This window comes from Centroberyx affinis, unplaced genomic scaffold (assembly GCF_046629955.1).
Source record: "Centroberyx affinis isolate AG114_WGS23_722 - 3 ecotype Tasmania unplaced genomic scaffold, CSIRO-AGI_Caff_v1 ptg003119l_1, whole genome shotgun sequence".
Lineage (NCBI taxonomy): Eukaryota > Metazoa > Chordata > Actinopteri > Beryciformes > Berycidae > Centroberyx > Centroberyx affinis.
In genome coordinates, this window is record NW_027281184.1 from 149,014 (window position 1) to 174,982 (window position 25,969).

The window sequence follows — 25,969 nt, forward strand, 5'->3', positions numbered from 1 at the left end:
CTCTCTCTCTCTCTCCCTCTCTCTCTCTCTCTCTCTCTCCCCCTCCCTCCCTCCCAGACAGCCTGTTCCCTCATCCACCGCCGCTGAAAGCTCAGTTGACCAGCGTCGCAACTGAGCGATGCACCTCCGAGAGAGCGTCTGTCTTTTCCAGCGGATTTGACACACATCGCAGCCTACATCCTCACATTTTTATCACCATATTGTTTTTTTTAATTTTTGTTTTGTTTTTTAAAACGGCAGTCTATTTTCTAGCAACGCAATTTACAGGACAGGGTTTTCGATTGCACAGATCTGAAAACTGACTCTACTCGCAACAGGCATTTTTTTTCTCCTCTCTTTTTCCTCAGAAATTGAACGATCCCCTGTGGGAGGATTTGATACTATTACTGTTTTAATTTTTAATTTTTAATTATTTTAACCTGCCGGTGACAACAGATAACTTAATCGATGATGGTACGGGAAACGCCAGACAAACTCGCTTGAATTGGGCAATTTGTGTCCGCAAATTTGTGTTTTATTGACGGCTGGTGAGCATCTACAGACAGACAGCTGGGAGAAGAGGAGACTGTCTCACTGCCACGGGCTTTTCCTTCAGGTAATTACAAAGCCTTGTCCTCTCTCTACCTTGACAAAAACATCACTATCACACTCCTATAATATTCCTATAGTGACGTGTAGTGTGTCTGTGGTGCTCAGTCGTGAGTTGATAGTGACCTTAGGGTACTTTATGGTGTTTTTTTTTTTTAAATCTCCTATGGTATCAGTACAGTGTTAGTGTGATACATATTTGTATAGTATCCTTGCAAAATGTATTGTAGGATTAGACATATAGACACATTGTATTAAAACAGAGCTATATATATATATTCTGTTAGTCTTGTTATGAAGCATCATGTAGCCTGCTGTGCACTGTATACAGTCACATGTACAATGTTGGCAATAGGCGGCTATGTATGTGTGTGTGTATGTATGAATGTGTGTGTGTATTTATGTGTAGCCTATACATTTAGGATGGGATGATATCACGATACGATTCAGCACGGTATGGGGTTCACGATTGATAAGATGTAATAAATAAAAAGTTCAGAGACAACAAAGTATGACTTTATATCTGAGACACAAATCTTTCTAGCAATGGCATTGGCTTGTTAGAATGCAAACAATAATTGAAAAATGTCTAAGTGGCTAAAAATGTATTTGCACTTTATCATTTGGATGGAGAGGTTGTGAAATTGTGATGGCCAAGCTGTCTCATTTGTGATTACTACAGCAGGATAAAATGTAATTAATACCGTGATACATTTTTCAACCTTGCGATTCATATTGTCACATTTTTATTTTGTGATATATTGATATATTTCGATATATTGTCCCATTACACATAGTATGTATGTAGGCCTATGTACAGTATGTAGGTCTATACATGTACTGTATGTGTGTATGCAAGTAGGCCTATATACTGTACGTATGTCGATCTATGTATGCATGTGTAGTATGTATGTTGACCTACAGTATGTATGTATGTATGAATGTGTGTATGTAGGTGTATGTATGCTTTTGCAACGATCCAAAGCTGGAACTTTCGGGTATGAGACGGCCTCTCTGACCACTAGGCCACCAGCTGATGTAAAAGCACAGTAAACCCAGGCCTTAAAATATGTGTGCACTGTGTAGGAGGTAGTGAGTAAGTTTATAACCCTATAGGCTCACACACACACACACACACACACACACACAAACTCCCAATTGGGCCAGGGTGGAGACGAGACCTCTGCTTCCTTACTCTCCTCCCAACACTCTGGGTCATCAAATCCCACAAGTCCTCCGCCCGCTGACTCCACCGCCGATCACCGAGCCCGACTCCTCATCCTCGTCCTTAAAGGCTGATAGGGCTTTGCAGCAGAAAAACCTCCTAACTCCAGCTGCACTGATTTTCTGACGCTTTTACAAGGGCCCGAGTCTAGGCAGGGGCACTTTTTGGGCGTGACCCACATGGGCGCGTCAGATCCGTCCCTATGAAATGTTCAGGAATTGCACGGCCGGTCGGTGTGAAATGTGTTTTTTATTTTTTGAAGATGCAAGGTTTTCATCCGACGGCGGCGATACGCAGGTTGCAGCCTCGTTGCATCATGCTGTTTTCTGAAGGTTGGACAGACAGTCATGGATGGATTTTGGAAAAGGCCCCGAGCCAAGCGAACTCTTTTCCTGTTGTTGTTGGGTGCGTCTGCCTTGCAGCCCGCGCCCCCTTCTTCTCTCCTGCATCCACCCACACTGTCTGCTGCAGGGTGGGAGTGCTGCTCGGACATATGGCATATATGGGTGTGTGTGTGTTAAAACAGTGTATGTGTAGAAAGGGAGGAAAGGAGAAATGAAGGAAGACAGAAGTAAGAGAGAAAGAAAGACAAAGAAAAAAAGAAGGAAAGTGAAATGATTGAGGGTGGAATGAATGAATGGAAAGGAGGAAGAAAGAAGAAGAAAGACAGAAAGAAAATAAGATAGAAAGAAATGAAGGGAAGAAAAGAAAGAAAAAGAATAAAGTGAAGAGAGCAAAGAAGAAAGAAGGATGGAAGAAAGAAAGTGATGGTGTACAGCAAATCTGATTGGAGAGAGGGAGAGGGCTGTGGTAAGAAAGAAAGAAAGAAAGAAAGAAAGAAAGAAAGAAAGGAAAACAAAGTGATGGTGTACAGCAAATCTGATTGGAGAGAGACAGAGGGCTGTGGTAAGAAAGAAGACAGAAAGAAAGAAAGAAAGAAAGAAAAAGAAAGAAAGAAACCATCCAACCAACAGACAGTGATGCCAGGCAGAGTGCTGGAGTGCAGCTGAACAGGGAGGAGAGAGCAGTGGGAGGTTTCTCCTGCCGCTCCTGTCTGTCTCCTCCACCTCCTCCTCCTCCTCCTCCTCCTCGTACCTCCAGCCTGAAAACCCCCTCTGAAGCCCCCTGTGTGGCTCCTGTCCTCCTCCTCCTCCTCGTACCTCCGGCCGTCCTGGGCGTCCCAGCCTGAAACCCCCTCTGAAGCCCCCTGTGTGGCTGCTGCTGGCCTCGGCCCTCTGTTGTCTCCATACTTTCCCTGCTGTTTGTACATGAGAGTTCAGCGGGTTCAGCCCAGCTATAAAAGCACCACTCCCCCTCGCTCTCTCCCCTGCGGCAGAGGCAGGAGTAGCGGGCCTCATGTGGGAGGAGGGTGGGGGGTGTGAGGGGGTGGAGGAGGAGGCCTCCCCTGGTTCTCCTCTCCTCTACTTACCTCTTCTCTCCTCTCCTCTCCCTTCTTCTCCTCTCCCTTCTCTTCTCCTCCTCCTCTCCCTTCTCTCCTTCTCCTCTCCCTTCTCTTCTTCTTCTCTCCTGTGCTTGGCTGGCTGGCTGGCTGGCTGGCTGGCTGGTTGGTTGTGGTATCGTTTTTGGGCCCAGCCCTGGACCAGGCATTCATTTTTCTCCTCTTAGTTTCTAACCGCTAACTAACCACTGGCTCCCTGCCCCCCCCCACCCCCCCACCCCCATCCTAGGAATGTCTCATTCACCTCCTGTCTCTCTCTCTCTCTCTCTTTCTCTCTTTGCTGTTTCACATACATGCTAAAGTACACATGCATGTGTGCTAATCTGCAAATAAACACACATGCATCAAGCACACAGTATTAAGTTTGCCAACATGCCAACACAATCCAATGAACAGACAGCCAGAAGTATAGGCAGTGTGTGTGTGTGTGTACACACACACACACACACACTTGCATACATGCAAGTATGCCTGCAGCATGTGATGAACACACAGACATATAGGCATAGCTTGTGTACACATACACTCTCTCTCTCTCTCTCACTCACACACACACATACACAAAGGCCCCCCGTCAGTGTGTGCAGGCCACCTGTGAGGGTACACACACACATCCATAAACCTTCCTTTCTTCTCCCTCTCTTTTCCATTATCCTCCTGAGAGCCGTGCGCCTGTGCCTTCATTTCCAAAACAAACACAGACGAAATTCCGCAAACCCCACCCCGACACCCCCTCCTTCCTCCCCTCCATCGCTCCTCTTCTCCCTCCCTCTCTCTTTAGGGTCTGTGTTTGAGGTTTTTTTTTGGAGGGGGGGCAGCGGCATGAGACTCTCAAACAAAATACTGGCCCCCGAGAAAAGTCCTGAGAGAGTGAGGGAGCGAACAGTGAAGGCAGAAAGAGAGAGAAAACAGGATATGCGAGGAAGAAAAATATGTCTTGGGAAAGGAGGGAAGTATGATTGTAAAGAGGGAGTGAGTTGCCATGGCCGTCAGATGGGCGTCGGATCAGAAATGGGCTGCTTGCTCCTACCTCCTTCCCTCGTGGCTGCTGTAGATTTAGACTACAATGGATAGACTGTTAGATATTTCTTTCCTTTCATCATCGCTCTCTTTTCTCATCACTCCTCTGATGTTGGCCCGTTACTTTTGTGTCAACCTCTCACCCAGTTTTAACACATTGAGATGTCCACCATTTGAGAAAGTCTCTGAGAAAATACTGTTGAGTTTTTGGCCAACCTAAGGCCTGAAATCATCCATATTTATACAGCATTTTTTAATTAAATCCATCAATGTTAACTCTGACCATGCCCTGCTATCTATCTATCTGTCTATCTATCTATCTTTTATTGTTCCCAATTCTTCCATTTGCTGCCTCTGTTGCACATTCTCTCCTAATCTCCCGTTCTCTGGTTTTATACTCTTTCCTCCCCTTAAGGTGGAAAAACATTCTGTTCTGTTACTCTGTTTGGTTAAGATTCAGCTCCAATTAGGCTCAGCTACTTCATACAAATCCAGAAAATCAGGGTGAAATTGGGAGGTAATTTTCCTCCGAGCGAGGATGGAGGAGTTGGTGATTAATTATTTTAAGGAATCTGGAAGGAAACCGTAGAGTTTATTTACCTGTGTAGCGAGTTTTTTTTCCCACTCGGAGTGGAGAAGCCTCTAAAACAGCATTTAGAAGATTTGACTCTGAAACTCCCCACTGAAACCAATACAAATTAGATTATTTTCGACAGGCAGCTAGAGACGGCTATCAGCTCGGTGCAGCTAACTCACTAGCAATTCTACTGGTCTCTTAGTGTCTGTTAGCGTTAAAAAAGTTATTAATTAAACTGTTAAAACTGCACTGACTTCTTTTTTTCCAGCTCATTACTCCATTATATGATGGAGCCTCTATTTCTCTCTTCTTTCCTTCTCTCGCTCTTTGTTTCCCCAATGAGAATGAGAGCAGCGGCCTACAGTACAGCTGGGATTGGTTATTATTTACTGGCTTGGCACACACACACACACACACACACACACTCACACACACACACACACATAGGCTCACATACACACGCAGTGGAAACAAATTGGGTGAATCTGCTCTGCACGTAGGAATGTGAGGCGCATGTGTTTGTGTGTTTTAGGTCTGGATGACAGAGCTGAGGGAATGAGAGAGAGACAGAGAGAGAGAGAGAGAGAAAGAACGAGAAAGAGAGAGAGAAAGAAGGGAAATGAGAGAGCGAGGGAGAGAGAGAGAGATTTCTGGGATGCAGACTGCTGTTGGTCTGGCTCTGTCTAGTGAAATGAATGCCTGACAATGAAGGTTAACAGCACTTTCTCTCTCTCTCTCTCTCTCTCTTGCTCTCACTCTCTCGACCACCCCCCCCTTCTTTCCTTTCCTTTCCTTTCCTTTCCTTTCCTTTCTCTGTCTTTCATTTACTAATGTTCTCTCTCCCTCCAGCTCCCTCGCTTTCTGCCTTCGGAACAACACAACACGCAATATCCCTCTCCCCCCGTTCTTCTTTCTCTGCGTCCCTGCACTTCTCCTTCCACATCTCTCCTCTCTTTTTTTCCCCTCCCTTCCTCCTCTTTCTCTCTCTCTCTCTCTCTCTCCCACTCTCTCTCCTCGGAGGGTGGTGGTGGCGGCGGCGGTGGATGAAAGGATCGGGGAGGGGTCTGTCTGTTGCTCCACTGAGAGGAGAATAAGAGGGAGGGAGAGCCGAGAGTAGAAGAGTAGAGTAGAGTGGAGAGAAGCGAAGTGAAGAGGTTTGCTGTGTTGACCTTGTCCTGCTGCCAAACGGTGGTGGTGGGTGGGGTGGGGTGGGGAGGGGAGGGGAGTAACAGAAAAAAATGGGTGGGATGATGGGTGATGGATGAGGGGGGGGGTCACATCTCCAGAGTGAGGAAATGGCACAGGGAGAGAAATAAATGAAGACAGAGAGAGATAAAGAGAGATAAAGAGAAGAGTGGATGTGATTGATAGATTTCGCCATACTAGGGAAAAAATGAGAGAGAGAGAGAGAGAGAGAGAGAGAGAGAGAGAGAGAGAGAGAGAGAGAGAGAGAGAGAGAAAGGGAGGCTAAATACAGGCTTAATTCAGTGGCTGAAACAACAATATTGAATAACTTGAGAACAATTTGCGCAGTTGAATGGACGGTCTGGTGACTGAGGGCTGAGGATTCAGCTTGGTAATAACAATGTTTCGAGAGAGCTTGCGAAACAGACACAGACACAGACACAAACACACACACACACACACACACACACACACACACACACACGCATGCCATCATTTCACATTGCGTCACCCCCTGTGGTGTAATTGCTGTGGTCTGTTTAGTGTTTTGGCGTCTTCCTGTCCTTCAGTACGGCTCGGGAGCAAGAAGTGTTTGGGTTTGTGGAGGAGTGCGCTGCCCGCTCCCACCCAAACCCCCCGCTTTAACCCGCTGACGCTGTGGTAAAGACAAACATAAAAGACAAAATTAATGACTTTCTGAGTATATGTTCAGAATAGTATTTATTTATGTTTTTTTTTTTAAAGATCCTGTACCTGCTCGTAACGTGGGGTTGTAGGAGTGGCAGGAGCCTATAAAAGTGGGTTTGTGGCTTAAAGGTTGTCGGTTTGAATCCACTGACCAGCTGGGAAATTGAATGAATGAGTAAAGCCCTCTCTTCCCTCAACAACTGCCATCGATGTGCCCTTGAGCAAGGCACTGAACCCCCCCCCAGCTGCTCCACTGTAGCTGCTCAGCGGCCACCAGTAGAAGACTGTGGTTGTCCTGGGCAGCTCCCAGGTGTGAATGTATGGAAATGTATGAATGTGAAGCAGGGTGGTACTGAAAAAGAGAAAGTGTGCTCAGTCGACTTTCCCTGAGTAAATAACGATTTAGGGCGATTTATTATAACGATTTATTTTGAGCCAATCAGCCAACAAGATGCATCAGTCCTCCAAGTTTTGTCAAAATCACAGAGACAGTCATATTTTATGTGAATAAGTGTGTAATTTGTGATAAGCTGCAACCAGCTTGGTGCCTGGGGAAGCATGAAGAAACAGTTGTGCTAAATTGACTCCCTAAGGATTAGAACCTGGGATCGCTGGTGTGGCAAACTTATTCTTTACCAACCCAGCTAAACTCAAAAGTGATGTGGCAAACGGGGTCATAGAGTCTTTATAGATGTGTGGCACAGGGACAGTAAAGTTTTGGGACCTACCGACTGAAAATTCGACCTTTATAACCCCCCCCCCCCCCCATTAGGAAAACTGGTGTAATTTCATAAACGCTGGAACACAGTGCGAAGATGGACAGACAGATGGGGTAATACTTATCTCATGAATATGCTACATGGTTAAGTTTTAGCCTATATCACCTTAAAAAAAACTGAACTCCATCTTCCAAATGAAAAGGGCTGAACTGGCATGAGATGGGTTTATCCTTCACTACAGCCCCCCCCCCCCCCCCCCCCCCCCAGGGGAGCCTGAAATGTGTTATGGCTGTGGCTGCTGTTAGTGCTGCTCTCCTCCCACTCAACATGTTTGTCTGCTGGTTCCTGCTTTGCTGAGGGAATGCACTCTCCGGCTCTCAAGCAAACAAGCCAAACAAGGGACTGAATACCTTCCCATGTCACTGACAATGACCCTACCTGTCTGCCGCCGCCGTCTTTAAAGGAAAATCACGCCTTCAGATGCTTTTACATGGTTATATACTGTATCATCATTCTGTGATGTTCAATGCATTGCGGGAGCTGTTTTGTGATGAAGTGTTGTCATTTACCACTTTCCTTCAGCCTGCCTCGTCTACTTCAGTTAGTGATTTCCTACGTTTCCCAGGATGCCTTTCGACAACTCCTGCAGAACATGCCTGAACTTGCTGCATTCAGCTGTGGGTTATATACCTATAGGTGGAGAGAGCGATAGCGATAGCATAGTAAGAGGAAGAGAGCGAGAGTTTTGGGAATTGTACCCTTTACTCAAAATGTCTAGCGGCTGTATTGCATTCTGGTCTATTAAGGCAACTGTCAGTGGAGGAATTGGTCTCTCTGCCTCTTCTACGATGGATTTCTCCCTGTATGATTGTTGAACGAAAAATGCAAAATGGTGAGTCTAGAAAGGGCCAATCTCTTTGATTCTGAGGGACTGACACCGGAACCTGACGTTATAAGTGTTGATGTTTTAGGTCGCTAAAACATCTTCTGCTATTAAACTCCATTGTAGCTGGGTCCTTGGGTGGGTTTTTCAGTCAAATAGTAGTTGCCTGTGTGGAGAGTGGGGTTTCTTGCATCAGGACAATTCACTGTTAGATAAGTTGTCAGTCAATTGGCTTCTAGATATTTATGATTGTCTAAAATTTCTGACAAACTTACTTATTCCAAGTAAAAATAAAACAAATGGCAACAACTTCTGAGGTTCCGAAGCTATTCTTCTGGATTTTGTAGATTGCGCAGAATCAAGCTGGATTTTCCCTGTGTGTCTGTATGTGATGGTGGGTAGGGCATAGGGATGGATGTGAAGAACGAGTATGAAGAGAAGACAGAAAGGAGGGAAAGACCTGAGGAGAGGGAATATGAGCAAGACAGGAAAAATGAGAGACAGAAAGGGAAAGGAAAGCTGTAGGCTGTGGTAAGTTTTAGGATGGGAGATACAGGAATAACAATAACGGCAGAGAATAACTACATTTTGAATACTTCACAACACACACACACACACACACACACACAACACACACAAATCCTCTCAACTCGCCTCCTTCTTAACACATCTGGTGCTCTCTACCCACCCACCCCATGTGTCATAACTATGATATGGCAAGTCCGGGTCTTTTGCCAGCTCCTATGACACATTCGCACACACACACACACACGCACACACACACACACACACACACACCGTAAGAGCTGTTTGCATTGCTAAAAACTGTTACTGTCTGACTTTTCAGAAGCATTAAATCCCAGAGTAGCTGCTGCAAATAAAGCTCAGTGATTTAAAAAAATAAATAAAACCCACGCAAGTAATGAGCGGCAAACTGTGTCTTTATCCTACAGAAAGAAAATAAACTGACTTTTTCTGCAGCGCCCTCCCATTTAATAAGTTGAGCCGAGTCTCAGAGAAACTTACAAATTGCTTTAGAGATGTAAAGAGCGCTTTCAAGTGAAGAAGCAAAGGAGCGATAATCCCTGTTTTGAGATTACACCCCCTCCTCCCCCCCCTCCTCCCCCTCCAACCACCACCACCACCTTCCTCCTAAGTAGTGAAGACGCCAGTGTCAGTGTGAGACACACTGCAGGCGTTAGTGGTGGCTATTGCAGTTTAGGGCTGCAGAGTTGCATCACTTAGCACTGCTGAGATGAGAGAGAGAGAGAGAGAGAGACAGAGAGAGAGAGAGAGACGGAGAATACTGAGACAAATAATGGGAAAAAACTGTGCGGAGGGGAATGGGTGGGAGCCTGTGTCTGACTCCCACAGTTTCTGTCCTCCACTCCACCCATTCCACCTTCCGCCTTTCTTCTCCGCGTTTCTCTTTGCTGTTTTCACCGAGCCGTTCTCTCTCAGCCTCGCCGTTTGTCGTCCTGAAGGAAATTCACTTCATGCCGGCGCAGAAAACACACTGGGAATCAGAACTGACATCATGTGAAACAGGGGGGGAGGGAGGGGGGGGGGGAGTGTAGCATGTAACGCATCTGCAAGCTGAAACCTCTGACAGTTAAATTTCCATTTGCTGCTGTGGCGGCAAAACCACCTCACTGCAATTTGTGGCGGTTTCGTTTTCTGACTTCAATTGAAAGATGATATGGTCATTTGTGTGTTGGGTGAGCTTCTTGAAACCAGTCAAAAACCTATTGTATACACAGAAGTCTGGACACACCTGATTGAATGTTCTATGCTTTTCATTCTCTTAAAGCCAATTTTGATCTAAAGGCTTATGCTTAAATGCTGGAAATGTGTTTCTTAGAATATAAATAGAGAAGTTGATGCCTATGTATGAATTTCTTTCCAAAGCCTTTGCCTTTTCATCAAGGCAAAGGGCGGCTACTTTAAAGAATCTAAAATATAAGATAGTTTTGATTTGTTTAACACTTTTTTGGTCACTGCACAATTCCATTTGTGTTATTTCATAGTTTTGATATGTGTCCAAATGTGTGTCCAAACTTTTGACTGGTAGCGTAATTTGCAAAATACTTGGCTGTCAACAAGAACAGCAGCACTCTTGTCTTACTTCTTGAAAATCGTACTTTTTTACGTCTGACAGCAGCGTTTTGCTCTTCGTCTCCGCCTCTCCCTCTCTGCCTCTGTGGTTTCTGGCTGTAGTCCATGGGTGGCTAGGTAAGACGTCCCCCCTACTGTTTTCTTCATGCCTCTATCCTTCAGTCCCACCCACACTTATTCCCTTCCTCCCTCAATCCTTCCCTACGTCCCTTTGAATCCCTTTCTCTCTGGCGAACTTAAACCGCTCTCTCTCTCTCTTTCTCTCTTTGTTTTGCTCCCTTCTATTTGCCGTTCAAACAGGTGTCCAGTTTCAGCCAATTCCAGCCATTCCCATGCACCTCGGCCTTTAGAGTCTCCCTCCCCTGTCTCTGTCTGCCTCCAAGTCACAAAAACAAAGCCTCCTGTCATCCGTGCTGTTGCAGTGGCATTGCGTAATACCTTATAAGGACGTGGGATGGAAAGATCAAGGGGATGTAAACCCCCCAAAACAAGGCCCAAGCATCGATCTTGGAGTGACAGGCCTTTTTCCATCGCACCTCCCTCCCTCTGGAGCTCTCTCTCCTTGCACATCAGAGACTGAAATTCGCTCCCCTTCTTTAAAAAAAAAAGCACTCAAACTTTTCAAAGCTGCTTTCCATCTCTAATCCTGCTCCTGATTTTACACGCTGGAGATTCTGTCCTGTTGATTTTGCTAATATGCCTTTTTTTTTTACTCGTTAACATGCTCAGTTTTACTCTCTATATATGCTTTTATAGGAGAGAAAGCAGGGGATGAGGAGGAAATGCTTGAATAAATTCTGTATCATAACATGTACATCCATGAGGATACACTACAGTGGAAAGAATGAATAGTGGAAAGGGAAAAAGAAAAGGATTAAAGGCACACATTGGGGAGGGATAATTACGAAAGAACACATCTCTTATGCCAGAATAATGAGAAATGAACGAGACAAATGAGAAAGAGAGAGGTTAGAGCGCAGGGGGAAGGAGAGAGAGGACGCAAAAAAAAACAGGAGAAGAAGAAAAAGGAGAGTTCACGGGTGAAGCAGTACAAGGGAGTGAGAGGCGGAGAGGGCAAAGGAGAGGGGAGGAGAACAGAGCGACACACAGGAGAGGTATGCTCTGCTGGAGGACTGGGAGAGGAAAACCACAGGAAGGAGAGAGAGGGAGGGAGGGAGGGAGAGAGAGAGAGAGAAGGAGTAAAAGAGGGCGAGGGAGAGGCCAGTTCAGGGCGCCGTGGAAACGAAGGTTTCCTGTCTGCGGAGGAAAGAATCTCTTGTGTATAGGGTGTGTGTGCGTGTGTGTGTGTGTGTGTGTGTGTGTGTGAGAGATACACCCTAGGGGGCATCCACAGCACTCTGTGTGTATGTGTGTGTATGTACCGTAAAAGTACGCTTTACATGAAAGAGTGTGAAAAAGGTTTAGTTTCTGCATATGTGTGTATGTGTATTGGCACATGCAAGTGTGTGTCTGTGTGTGTGTGTGTGTGTGTGTGTGTGTGCATGTGTATACATTACTGTAAGTGTGTGAAAAAGCTCCAGTGCTTGCATGTGTCCAGTATGTGGGTGTGATTGGGTGTATATATGCACATGCATAAGTATGGGTGTGTGTGTGTGTGTGTGTGTGTGTGTGTGTGTACATTACTTGGTCAGTGTGTAAGAAAGCTCCAATCCCTGCATGTGTTTGGAATATATGTGTGACTGTGTGTATACTATAGCCCCATGCACAAGTGTTGTGTTTGTGTGTGTGTGTGTGTGTGTGTGTGTGTGCGCGCCCAAAGTATGTGTTTTGCTAGGCGGTAGGGGATCCATAAGAGGCTCTGGGCATGCTGCCCAAACGGAGGTCATTGAGGGAAAAGAGGGGGGTGGTGCTGGAGGTGGGGGGGCTCACGTGTGGTTATGAGTTTTGCGCATGCCTGCTGGTGTGATTTCTGTCTGCATGCGTGCCTGGATGCATATGGTCCAGTATGTGCGTGCCTCCACAATACCCCCAAATAGCAGCGTGTGCGTGTGAGAAGTCGGTGAGGTTGCTGTGGAATGTGAAACCAGTGTGGTGAGTTGGCACGCCGGCCCAAGGACCTAAACACTGACTTCATTGTGGTTTAGCCTCTGCTTCATATTATGTCGGGGGATCCTGCTGGCGATTGTGGAAGAGAATTTGTGGTGACAGTGACTTTAGAGGTTAAAGAAGCGTGCGTGTTGCTGGAAAGTTGCCGGTTTGAATCCCAGACCGGCTGGGAAGATCCAGGCAGTGAAAGTGAAATATAAACTCTCCCCTCCAACTGCTATTGAGGCGCCCTTAAGCAAGCCAATAGAGGCTTTGCAGTTGCGTCACAAATCTCATAGCAACCACATCTGGCGCCATCATGGACGTCCATTTGAGAATTGCCTGTGCACAAATAATGGCTAAATATACAATACTGTGCAAAAGTATTAGGCACATGTAAAAAAAAATCCATGAAGCGAAGATGCTTTCAAAAATAATGAAATGAAAAGTTTCTAAATATCAAAAAAATGACTATAAAGAGCAGTCTACTGACACACTAATGCAGAAAATAAATAAACATCCAAGACAAAATGTATATAAATAAATCTAGGCTGCCTTAGACTTTTGCACAGTACTGTATATATAACAACCAGGCTAGAAAAAGAGAGCTATACCTGAAAAAGATTGTTGTGGTTTGGGTGTAGATCAAGTCAGTACTAAGCGATAGTGAATAGTCTGATAAGGTGGATTTGTTTCCAAATTTAGGTTCCTGTGACACAGTAAACCGTCTTGACTTTAGCCCTAGTCTCTACTCAGTACAGGTTGTAACCTGAGAGCAATCAGCTCAAGTAACCTGGAAATAAAACAGGTTTAAGGCTTCGTTATCTAGCTAACTGTTGCCCAACAGCGGAGGCCCTTCATGGCCGGCGGCGGGTGTGTTTCGTCACCTGAAAGCCCTCTTTTCTTCAACCGGAGCTGCTCAGCTGCCAACAGCAGAAGACTGTGGATGTACTGGGCAGCTCCCAGGTGTGAATGTTGTGTAACAGTGTGAGTGAGAAGCAGAGTGTGTGTGCTCAGTGAACTTTCCCTGGGTAAATGTTTAAAAACAAAAAAAACAAAAAAAAAAAGTACCGTGCAGGTAATCCCCCACAGTGTCCAGCTCAGTGAGTCTTGCTTGAAAGTAGATATCTGAGTCTTGAGTCACTGGCTCTGACAGGAACTCTAGAGTTGAGTCACACACTATGGGTATGTTTCTGTTTCATGCTTCTCTCAGACCATCAGACCACTAAGGGTGGAAAAGTACTGCAAAATCTTGTTAAGCCTTAGCCACAATGAAGCTGTCCCACAAAAATGTAGAGGATCGCAGCGAAAAGCCCACATCATAATGCTTCTCAGAGGTTTCCCCACAGCACTCTTACCTAGATAAATCTAGGCATTGAAGCTTTTTCTACTGTTGCACTCCATTCTGAGTCGCTCTGGATAAGAGTGTGGGCTAAGATTTGAATGTAAAATGTAGACACTTAAGCTCGGACGGAAACTTGGCAGGGTTAGCCCACTAAATCAACTGCTATGGCCAAGGGATGTATTCAGTTAAATGAAACATTCACTAGTTGCTGATGGAACACTGTACTTGAATTTCAATGAACAATTTGCATTTAAAGTAAAGATATTTGACTCCATATGGGCCATACGAGTCTGTTAAAAATGTCTGGTGTTTTCAAATGTCTAAATAGTGGAAGTTTGAATGTTGTGTAGTTACATTTGTGTACTTTCAGCTGATGGTTAACAGTCACTCCTAATGATTTGCATTGCTATAACAGTTTCCAAACCACGGGTGTGATTTAGGTAACCTAGGGCGAATGATCCAAAATAGTTTTAGGCAAATAAGCTATAGAAAGTACACATTTCATATGCAAAGGAATAAGCAGAAATTAAATGCTTGCAGCATCATTTCTGTACAAATGATTAATCGACAAAATGAGTCATGTTTGGATGAGTGATTATTAGAAGAATGATTATTTATCATACATCCTGACCCTCAATTTAAACTACCAAGAGGGAAAAGTTGACAGAGCAAGGAAAAAATTTTTTTTTTTTTAAAGAAAAAAAAAAAAAGAGGACCAAGTTACAGATGAGGAGACAGCGATCACACAGCGAATTCTGTGCATTTCTAGGCATTAATACATGGCACAAAATAGAGGATAGTCCCAAAATATGTGGTATTAGTTAAACAATATTTAACCTAAATTTACTTATACTGATTTAACATTCAAAAGAAAAATGTCCTGCTCTAATTATTATTATTATTGTTTTTTTTTTAGATATTATAATTATGTTTTTACAGAATGCTGTGTTTTAGGATGGTCCGCCCTCAAAAGTCACCAAAAACTATTCAAGAGCTATTTTGAAAAAAAAAAAAAAAAAAAAAATCTCAGGATTCCAAACTTCACTAGTTTATTAAAAGCCACATATCACTCATTTAAAAGCCAGAGTGATTTTTAGAACAGCAAACAACTTGATAGCTGGTTGTCTGTCAAAGTGGGAGGCGGACACGTTTACCAGCAACAGAGAAAATTTACGTGAATTTGGCTGTTGGCAGGAGTTAACTTCCCACCCAGGTGCTTTGTGCTTTGCCATCACCTCACATCTAACTCTTCCTCTGCTATGCACTGATGTCAATGGCAGATTGGTGCAACATTATTTTACTTCTTCCTGGTGCAGGATTGGCCGCCGTGCCACTGTGGTTTGGTTGTCCAAGAGGCTTTTGACTGACTAGGTGGCAGACAACATCTGTTCTGACTGACAGATCAGACTTCTCTCACTCCACTGTGAGGGAGGGGAGGGACTTCCTCTAGCGGTTAGCACCCATAAGAGACTTGTGGATCCCTGTCAGGAGTCAGAGAGAGGGAGAGAGAGAGAGAGAGAGAGAGAGAGAGAGGAAGAGAGGTGTACTTACCTATGAGCCTGCAGGAGTTTGCTTTACTTGGAAAGGCCAGCAAGACTATGGCAGCATCACATAGATTCATATGAAGTTTGAGTAACTGTCCTGTCAAAAATATTCAGCTGTTGAAGACACCAATTTCTCTAGTACAACAATTCCAGTCTTTAAAGACCCCATGAAACGGCATCTTTACTTCCTTGATTTGATGCATTTGCTGTTGAAACAGGATGTTGAGGTGAGACATAATGCAGTAAGGGATCAAAGTCTAAACCAATGGAATATCAGTCAGGGAGAGAAAGGCAGTTTTATTTGATGGGAGGGGCGGGATGGTTCAAATATCTGACGGTTTTATTGGTTAGAAATTTATATTTACCTCTACTGGAGCAGCATGAGGTCACTGTGAAAGATAAGGAAGTAAAAGTAATGGGGGTTCATTTCATGGGGACTTTAATTAAAATGACTAATTCAAATTTTTCCACAGTCAAATATTGGATGTTCACTGATACCTTGAAAAACACAATGACAGCTACAGTACAAAGAAGAAGCTAATCAAAATACCTCAAGGGTCTTTGAGCAAAACTGTTGCAAAGATCAGAAAACAGCATGGGAGCTTGCGACATTTTAGAGGAGGCAGCTTTGTTTCTCGTTTGTTAATAACCATCTATAATCACTTTTACCTGTTCTCTCCCTAGGAGGGCGGGAGTAACCGAAGCAGCCATGCTGTCGCTGGATGAGCCGCTGGACTTGAAGCTTCCCTCGGGGAGGACCAACGGGCCGCTGAGATTAGGGAAGAGGGTTTGTTCCGCCTCTATCTGCGCCCCGCTCAGCGCCACGCGGCCTCGCCTGCTCTGCACGACTTTCCCCTCACCGCCGTCTTCCCCAGGTGAGATCTCGCCTTTTTTTTGAATCCTTGTTTAACCAGGAGAGTTGACAAAGGACACATTCTTATTTAAAGCCACAAGGGAGCTATACTAGATACACATACACACAGTGGTGGAAGAAGTATTCAGATCTTTGACTTAAGTAAAAGTAGCAATACCACAGTGTAAATTGCATTCCACTGCATTCAAAATCTTACTTAAGTCAAAGTACAAAAGTATTAGCATCAAAATGTACTTAAAGTAGTAAAAGTAAAAGTAGTCATTATGCAGAATGGCCCATTTCAGAATCATATATATCCTGTTATTGGACTATACTTATTGATGCATTAATGTGTTCATCACTTTAATGTTGCAGCTGGTAAAGGTGGAGCTAATTCTAATTACTTTATATACTGCTGGGTAGCTTAACCTATAAAAATATATCATAATTTATTAGTTGATTTATAATTTGTATTAATAATCTAACTCTGCAAAGTAACTAGTAACTAAAGCTGTCAAATAAATGTAGTGGAGTAAAAAGTACAATATTTCCCTCTGAAATGTAGTGGAGGAGAAGTATATAAAGTAGCATGAAATGGAAATACTCAAGTGAAGTACCTCTAAATTGTACTTAAGTATAGTACTTGAGTAAATGTACTTAGTTACATTCCACCGCTGTATACACACACACACACACACACACCACTCTCTCTCTGTTACTTTCCATAGGGCATGCCCTCACTGACACCATGTTGTGGTCATTCAGCCATAATGCAATAGCGTAATAAGTGGACACTCTGTTCTCACTCTCCCAATAACATAATAATGTAAAAACCGCTGAATGGTAGCTCTCTTCTGCCCTAAAAGAGACACACTTTGTCCCCAAGGTTTCGTCAGCGGCGGCTCATAACAAGAGGAGCGTGACTCTGACACAAAGTGCATCCTCACTGACCTCAAAGACGGCCATAATGTGGCCACTGTGACGATCCATATGAACGGACTGTAAGGGTGTTTGCGGCTGATTCAGTTCATGTGATCAATTTTGCGCAGAATGTTCAGCGTCTGTGTATGGCTCTCATTGTTTACTAGGGCGGAAAGATTTTGACAAAAAAAGTCGAATTGCGATTATTTGACAGAATATTGCGGTTGCGATTTAAACTGCGATGCATATAATCAAAAATTTTTCTTGTCATACATTTTTACTTTAAAATTGTTTAAAGAAAAGTGAAAAATAGATGTCAGTGTGCAGGATTTACTGGGTTTTTTTTTGAGTATGATGAAAGGTTTTCACCAATATTGTACTTGATTTATGGACCAAAGATTACAGGGAGCTCCTAAAACCCTCTCTCTTAAGCCTCTGTGATTTGGAAAGTTCATATTGCGATTTCGATCATTTTTTTTAGATTAATTGTTCAGCTCTATTGACTATTTTTTGTTATTTGTTGCTACTTTGATCATTTACTGTTGCTGCTGTGCTCGCAATTGTAGCCTTTGTTGTGTCTGAACTGCGGCAGCAAGTGTGAGAATATCATCATCAATGTCTGGGAAATCGATTTTCCCTAGTGGTGTTACTACAGGACAATTAGGATACATTCCAGCGGGCTTAAGTGGCTCTGGAGTGCGAGTTAGATTTATCATAACTCTAGCTGTATTGTACATGCCAACAGACATCAACAGAATCGTGATAAATGTTCAGCATCTGTCTGCTCTGATGCTACATTCATTGCCATTTGTAATTTATCTGGCCACCTTTTATGTCTTTTGAGTTAGTTTTGGATCGGTTGTGTTGGTTATTATGGCGGTGTGTGGATCCTGCTTGGAGGATGAAGTAGTTGGTTGATGTAATGAAGATTCTTTCACCAACAGTCCCACACCTCGTCATAATAACTTTGTGTCTTTTTGTCAAAAGAATTACTAATACGCATGTTACTGTCTGTCCTCTAGTGGCTCCAAAAGGTCTATATTGGCTATGTAATCACACTGTATATTCTGCTCTTGCCACTCCATGGGCAGGAGGATGCGCTCTAGTCTCTGTGGTAATGCCAATCCAATCCAATCCAATTAGCACCAATCCAATTAGCACTTCTCGTGTTAAAACGTAGTGTTCCCACCTCACCTTCCGCATTCCAAATGGTTCCTGTTGGTAACACTGATGTGTGAGGCACACACACTCAGACTAGCTGGAATAGGGTATTTAGTGTCATCTTACCACAATATGGCGTTTTGGCCGCATTGGATCAGATAGTAGACTTGTCCTATGCGGTTGTTGACTTTGCTAATATCACCTTCGATGCGCTCCGTAAACTTAACACCAAAGTCCAGGGCAATCGCATGATGACCCTTCAAAATAGAGCTGCACTGGACTACCTCATGGCTGCTCAAGGTGGTACTTGTACTATTATAGGCCCAGAATGTTGCACTGACATCCCCAATGAGAACGAAGCTGTTGAGCAACGACCTAGAAAGGCTTAAGACCATTATTAATCTGCAGGATCATAAGCCCCCACTATGGGATCCTCTGGCTTCCCTAGTTGGTTCTTTTGTGTCGACAATCATCACCTATGTAGTCTGTGGTCTGGTTTTCCTACTGTGTATTATTGCATTTTTCTCATGTGTAAAGAGGATGTGCTCCACATGGGGTAGCTCTATTGGTAGCTCTGTTGGTACTGCTGTAACCACACCACACACCCACACTACCATGATGGTGTCTATTTTGACTCCTAATTCCGCATCTGACCATCCTGATGTGTAATGCCCAAGACTACTATGACTATGACTATGACAATGTTGACTGTGAAGATGATGATGATTACACTCCAATGACGGTTTATGACAATGCTAGGGTCTGTGCTATGTTTCCAACTACTATGCATTCACTCTACTGAATATTGACAGCTAAACTACTGCCTTTAAAGACGACGATTGATTGTGTTGAACTGAGCCTCATTTGGGATTTTTCCCTCTTACTGTCATCATGAGGGTTTTTATCCTGAATGTGGATTTATTAAGCTCAGATGCCCACTTGGTCTTTTACTCTTCCCTTGTCAAATGGGTGAGGAGATGTTTGGCCAGTGTGTATACCTTTATGTCTGTTGACCTCCATTTTGTTCATGTATTTGTTTTAAATGTATTTCAGTCGCTTGGCTGACATATGGAACTCATAAGACATATTGGGTGGATTTAGTTGTAACCATATATCTTTTCATACCTTATTTACGTTTATAATCATAATCATTATATACTCATTCATTACTCAACTGACTATTGTATTGCTACTGCCTTGTTGTGTGATTAGTTACCCTCAGAAAATATTTTAAAGGTTTCAAGTTCTCTGCATATGTGAGCCTTTATAGGCTCAAAGTGGGGTCTGTAGAGAAAATATGTCCTTTTTATGTGTATGTCCTTTGTATGTTCCAATTATGTGTTCATCATGTGCTTCCATGTGAGGGTTTGTGACTGTCATACATAGAAAAGATGCTATTGTTCCTTAGACACACTTATACAACATCCGTACAAATACGACAGTGTTAGGATCATGAGACGATGCTTTGTCTAGGGGGGGTCGGCTTGCAGGTGGCTGTCCTTGTCCTTGGAGATACAAGCCTGGTCAGTCTGACCCTCGTTAGAGAACTGCATCATTTCCTTTGCTATGATGTACTTCTCTCCATGCATGTATCATTAAAGACAACACTGAATCTTTATTACAAAATCATTCATCACCCTTTTTTCATTTGCCCTTTTTCCCTCTCCTGTTTGTTTATCAATACACAGGATATGATATGAATAATATAATAAGAATAATATGCTACCAATACTACCATAAGACAGGCAGCAACATTCACCAGCTACCTGCTCTAGCTTTCAGGGTGAGTGAGTGCAGGCAAGTGGGCAGCTTCCTTCACCGATGTTTCGTTCAATTTGTCCCACAACACCTTGAGAATCAATCAATCAATCAATCAATCAATCAATCTATCTATCTATCTATCTATCTATCTATCTATCTATCTGTCTATCTAGCTATGTAGCTATTTAGCTATCTATCTAGCTATCTATCTAGTGTGTTCTAAGACAGTGGTTCCCAAACTGAGGCCCAGGGACCCCAGGGATCCCCAAAGGATCCCCATGCAATCTGAGGATCAATTGCACTAGGCAACTGTGCACTATGGCGGCCCCAAGTGGCAGCAAGGAATGACAGAATTTTTGAAAATTTGAAGGACTTGATTATGCAGAAATCATGTAATGTAAACTGCGCACTCCTCAAACCTAATTTTCGTTGATGAGTCCAGCATTGTCTCAATGGAGCACTGCCTTGCTGCTGTCTAGGGGACAGTTTTTTTCAGTTTCAATTTTCAATTTATGTCACTCGTTAGATGTCAGTGCTAGGCAAACAACCACAGTGGTTTTCAGGGAACAACCACTAAGACGTGTTACAACACAGGGTCAGGCTTCACAGGAGCATTGTTAGTGCCAATGGGATACCTTCATATTTTAAATGTTATTTGCTTATTATTCTTCACCAGACACTTCTCACATTGCGGGTAGCAGTGTGAGTGTTGCTTGTGAGCTTGCTACTATTGTTAGCATTCCTGATCAAAACCATAGGGCACAGGTAACTCACTGTTAGCTACGAGACTTGATTTCAGTGAAGAATGCTAACAATGCTAACAAGCCATTTTACAAAAACTAAAATACACGTTTTCCCTCAGTGTGACAAGTGTCAGGTGAAGAAAAATAACCAGCTCAAAATGCCAACGTGTCCCAGTGAGATTCCCTTAGTCCCATTATAACTTAATGGACAGAAACAACCTGAGCTGCTTTTGTGAGACCAGGTACAGATTTCTGAGTGTGATTCCTGCTCCTCTTCCAGATTCCCAGTCTTCCTCCCACGATCGACCCGGGTCCTGCTTCACCCCTCCGGCCATGGACCTCAGCCTGTCCCCTTCGTCCCGCCATGCCTCCTCCCTCTCCCCTTCGCCTTCCTCTCCCTCCTCCCCCTCCCCGTCCCCCTCCTCCCCCCTGGAGTCCCCTCACAGCAGCGGCAGCCCCCTGCCCCATCTCTTCTCGCGGGTGAGTCCAGCCGTCTGGCTCGGCAGCCTGCACACTGAGGCTCCAGTAACACTTGTTGTTTCAATGTGACTTTTATTATCCAGTCACGCCAAGTCATATTAAATGATAACTCTGGACACACAATAATCTGATTTGTCTCACATTGCTATCTGATCCGATTGCAATGGCTTCAGTTACACTTGTCACTTCAATGTGTATTTTGAGATCTGATTCTAAAAATTTGATTTTCTGAGATCATGTTGCTGTATGTCCACACCTGGGCCTGGAAATCGCTGGTATGCCTCTGCTCTGCCTCAGCTGTATTTATTTAAGTCTGTGCCTGCATTACTTTTCCTGCTCTCTCTCTCTCTCTCTCTCCACCTCTTGCATTTCTTATATGCGCAATGTGACTGGGTCGCATCCAGGGTATGCAGAGTTCTGATCACAATGTGAGCTTGACCACTTAAAGAGAGACAAATTTAATTTTGTATGTCCAGATCTGTTGCTTAATGTGTCCTGGCATGATTGGATGATACAAGTTGCAGTGACACAACAAATGTAACCTTAGCTAATGATTCTTCATATCAGATATGGAAATGGTCAGGCTCACATTGTGATCAAAATCTACATAATCTGGATGCAATGCAGCTACAATGTGCATACAAGCAATGTAAAGAGATGGAGAGAGAGAGAGAGAGGGGGAGAAAAAGTAATGCAATTACACAGATTTAAATATATACAGCCACAGGAGATGCATAACAACCACTTTGAGGCCAAGAGAGAAATCTAAAACCAAACCAAATTATTAATGAATCTAAATTTTCTTTTTTGACAGCTCACTTTTTGACCTCCCCCCTTTTCTTTTTTGTCTTAAGAAACTGCTCATAAAGCTACAGTACAAGAATAATAAATAAACAAATGTGATACTCAAAGAAATCCTAATCCAAATGAATGACATGCAATGCAACCACATGTAGTTGGGCTTTTCTTACATCTACTACTCGCAATCTAAATGGAGGCAGAGCTCAATGGAGGTTTCTGATAATAGCTAATATGTCATGCTAGCTTACAGAGAATTAGGATAATAATATACAAACCCTGTGAACTGTTCCATAAAGGTTCACTCAAGGAAAAATGTGTGTGTATGTGTGTGACTTCATGTTATCAGTCAATCTTGTGCATAGGCATGGCCACAGTCTTTCCAGAATAAGCCAGGGACCGATGGTCGCTGAATATGCTCCACTCATCTTCAACAGGACTGAATTGAATTGGGAGACTGGGAGTGAATCTAATTTGTTGGAGCGGTGTCTGCTCACAGCACACAGCCATCCAGTGATTCTGACTAAATCAAATTCTACCCATGCTTGAAGGCTAAAACATCAAACACAAGGCTTCTTTGTTGAGGTTGGAGCATAGTCTCCCCTCATGCCCGGGACTTATCTGTTACCTCAGAAAATACCGCTCTTGTAAATTGTCTTAAATTTATTTGCTTATCGTTTTTGAAGTAGACTGTTAGTCATATGTGTTCTTCCTGTCCCCTAGATGTTGTGGCCACCAGGTTCCCCAAACACGTCTTTGATACAGATGGTTATAGCATTTTTTCAATCATAAACCGCTCAGCTGGCCACTGGGACTTTCCCTTCAGGTTTCAACCCCTCTTTGAGGAAACCTAGTCTTGATTTTGTCAACCCTCAATAACTCTCTCTCTAAATCGTTTTTTATCAAAAGTTGTTGATAAAGTAGTATTTAGCCAACTTATATAGTTTTTAAACAGCAACAACATTTTTGAGAAATTTAAATCTGGTTTTAAAGCTATATAGCACAGAGACAATCCACCTTAAAGTAACAAACTTCTCTCAGTAGCAGAGGCAGGAGATTGCTCAATTTTAATCATGTTGCTGCATTCAACATCATTGATCAACATTTTATTTGAACACCTTAAGTGCTGTGTGGGTATCACCATGCTCTAGACAGGTTCATTTTCTACCTTTCCAATAGATCCTTCTCCATCACCATTGGCAACTCATTCTCTTTTCCAGCTAACATCACATGTGGGGTGCCACAGGGCTCAATTCTTGGTCCTATTCTTTTTTCACTTTGCATGCTTGCCCCTCAGCCATATAAACCTTAAACACCATTGTTTCTTTTCACTGCCATGCCAATGACACCCAGCAATATCCCCTATTAAAACCTGACGATCCAAGCAGCCTTGACACTCTCAACGACTGCTTCTGTCATATGAAGTGCTGGATGTGTCGGAACATTTTACAACTTAATGACATCAAGAAATAATTTGATTTGGTCCTGCCAAACGAGTTAGCCTGTCTGCCAGCATTAAATCAGTGGCCAGAAACTTGGGGGTGGTTCAAGAAAGCAATATGACTTTGGAGAATCAAATTAAGAAGGTACTATAGTCTTTTATCTTTCTTTTTTATCTTTAATCTATCAAAAATTAAGGTGCTTTTATCCACAGCTTGGAGAAGATATAATCTTGTTTGGACTATTTCAACTGTCTTTACATATGTCTCAGTCAAATCTCAAGCATGTACAAAATGCAGCTGTTAAGAGTTTAACTGGTGCCAAACAAAGAAACCATATCACCACAATTTCAGAGTATTTCCACTGGTTAAGAGTCAATTTTAGAATTGATTTTAAGATTTTCTGATTACTTTTAAAACTCAGCCAGATTTGGCCCATAGCTATATTGCAGACCTTTTTAACTCTTATGAAAGTGAGCCTGAAATCTTCTGGCAGGCTGTTTTGTTGTTTCCTCAAGACTCTAGACTCAAGACCAGAGCAGACCGTGGATTCAGCATTACAGCCCCTAGATTATGTAACAACCTGCCTAAGGAACTCTGGCTAACTAAATCAGCATCATCTTTTCAATCGCTGCTTCTTAAGACTCATGTTTATAGTCTGGCTTTTATGTAATGATTTATCTTATCTTTTAATCAAGTTTATCTTTACTTCTTTTGGTTCCATGTTTTTATTGTTATTCCATGTTGTGCAGTTGCTTCTGTTTTTATGTCAAGCACTTTGTAAACCCCTTTTTTAAAATATGTGCTACATAAATAAAGTGTATTGTTATTAGTGTTGTAGAGACACTCATAGACAGCCAGAAATATAATTCCCTTTCGGTTTAGGGAAATTGTTTGTTTCAAGTGGGTAACCCAGAGACATTGCATGTGTTTCTGTATCACTGAATGGGCAAAGCGTGACAATTACTTTGCCAGGGATAGCGGATCCATTCCCTGTGTATCTCCATGGGTACAGCATGGCACTAACAGCAGCAGGATTAGCGCTTCAATTTCCTCTGAGACCAGCCATGCTAGAAACGCGTCATGGTATTGGAAGGTGCTTTGGATAAAGGCGTCCACCAAATGGCATCTGTTATATGAGATGGGGAAAAGGAGGGATTATTTCTTTGATGAATTGCTAGTATCACCTTGCTTTTCAGCACCTTGATGCAGATCTATTTCTCCCTCTGTCTTTCTGTGTTTAGATCCTCCTCCTTGATCGCTGTGACCTCATGACCTCTCTCTCCGTCTCTCCCTCTCATTCAGGAACCAGCTCATCCCAGATGTGTAGAAGGCGGAGCTTCACCACAGGGCTACCAGTTTTATCTGCCAATCGGAAGCCCAGCGGGGGGGTACAGCTTTCCCTCCTCTGTGTTCATTGGTCAGAACAGAGAGAAGCGAGTTTCCCCGGAGCCCTCATTGGACGATCAGCTGGCCTGCCGTTGGATGAAGGTAAGATGACTGACAGTCAGACACAAGAGGAGAGGTAGAGGCCAAACATCACTAAGATCTACAGTAATATTAGATAGTTTACTCCAAATAGTTTTGCTTGCATTATGAACAATTACAAGGATAAATAACTGAAACAAGTCAGTATATTAGTGATATGTGGCAAACCCTCAGTTTTTATAAAACAAAACCCACTGACATCTATTTGGTATGATCGGATCAAAGCAGAAACAGCAAGTCGAATCTTCAAGTCCACATTATGTATTGAGCAGAGCAGAATAATTCAAGCCACTTTGAAATGCCTTTTCAAACTCACTGTGTTGAATCACAATGGGCAGATTACTTAAAAAATGGCTGAAATAATGCAATACCAGCAGTGCCAAACTGCTCAAATTGCACTTAAATTGTGCAATATTGTCGAGAATTAGTTTTTTCTACTCAATAAAGTCTGTATTTAATCTCTCTGTATATCTCTCTTTCCTTCTCTGTCTCTTGCTTTCTCTCTCTCTCTCTCTCTCTCTCTCTCTCTCTCTCTCTCTCTGCCCTCCAGTGCCACCTGCTGTTTGACTCGCTGCAGGACTTGGTGGATCACATCAATGACTATCATGTCAAGCCTGAAAAGGATTCTGGGTACTGCTGCCAGTGGGAGGGCTGTGCTCGAAATGGGAGGGGCTTCAATGCCAGGTAAGGGATGCTCATCTTTACCTGAAATTTCATTATATTTCACATAAGATGCCAGATATGTTTTTATATTCTTATACAAGTTTCCTACTGGTGTGAAGTAAGTTACTATGTTCATCTCTTTTGATATTTCTTTGCTTGAGTTCTACTTGCCTTTGAAAGAAACTACACTATGAAGGTTTGGACACACCACATCTTTCTTTATTTTTACTATTTTCCACATTTTAGAATAATAGTAAAGACATCAAAAC

The 25,969-nt window shown here is 43.1% G+C and overlaps 1 protein-coding gene across 1 annotated transcript; it reads left to right on the forward strand.

Annotated features, from left to right (window-relative positions):
- The first annotated feature begins 118 nt into the window (after nucleotides 1–118).
- On the forward strand, nucleotides 119–25,725 carry LOC139659475 (zinc finger protein GLIS2-like). Its single transcript, XM_071537760.1, has 5 exons — nucleotides 119–595; nucleotides 16,078–16,268; nucleotides 21,113–21,312; nucleotides 24,855–25,040; nucleotides 25,588–25,725. The coding sequence occupies exons 2-5, from the start codon at nucleotides 16,103–16,105 to the stop codon at nucleotides 25,723–25,725; spliced, it is 690 nt and encodes a 229-aa protein (XP_071393861.1). The 5' UTR covers nucleotides 119–595; nucleotides 16,078–16,102.
- The last annotated feature ends 244 nt before the right edge of the window (nucleotides 25,726–25,969 follow it).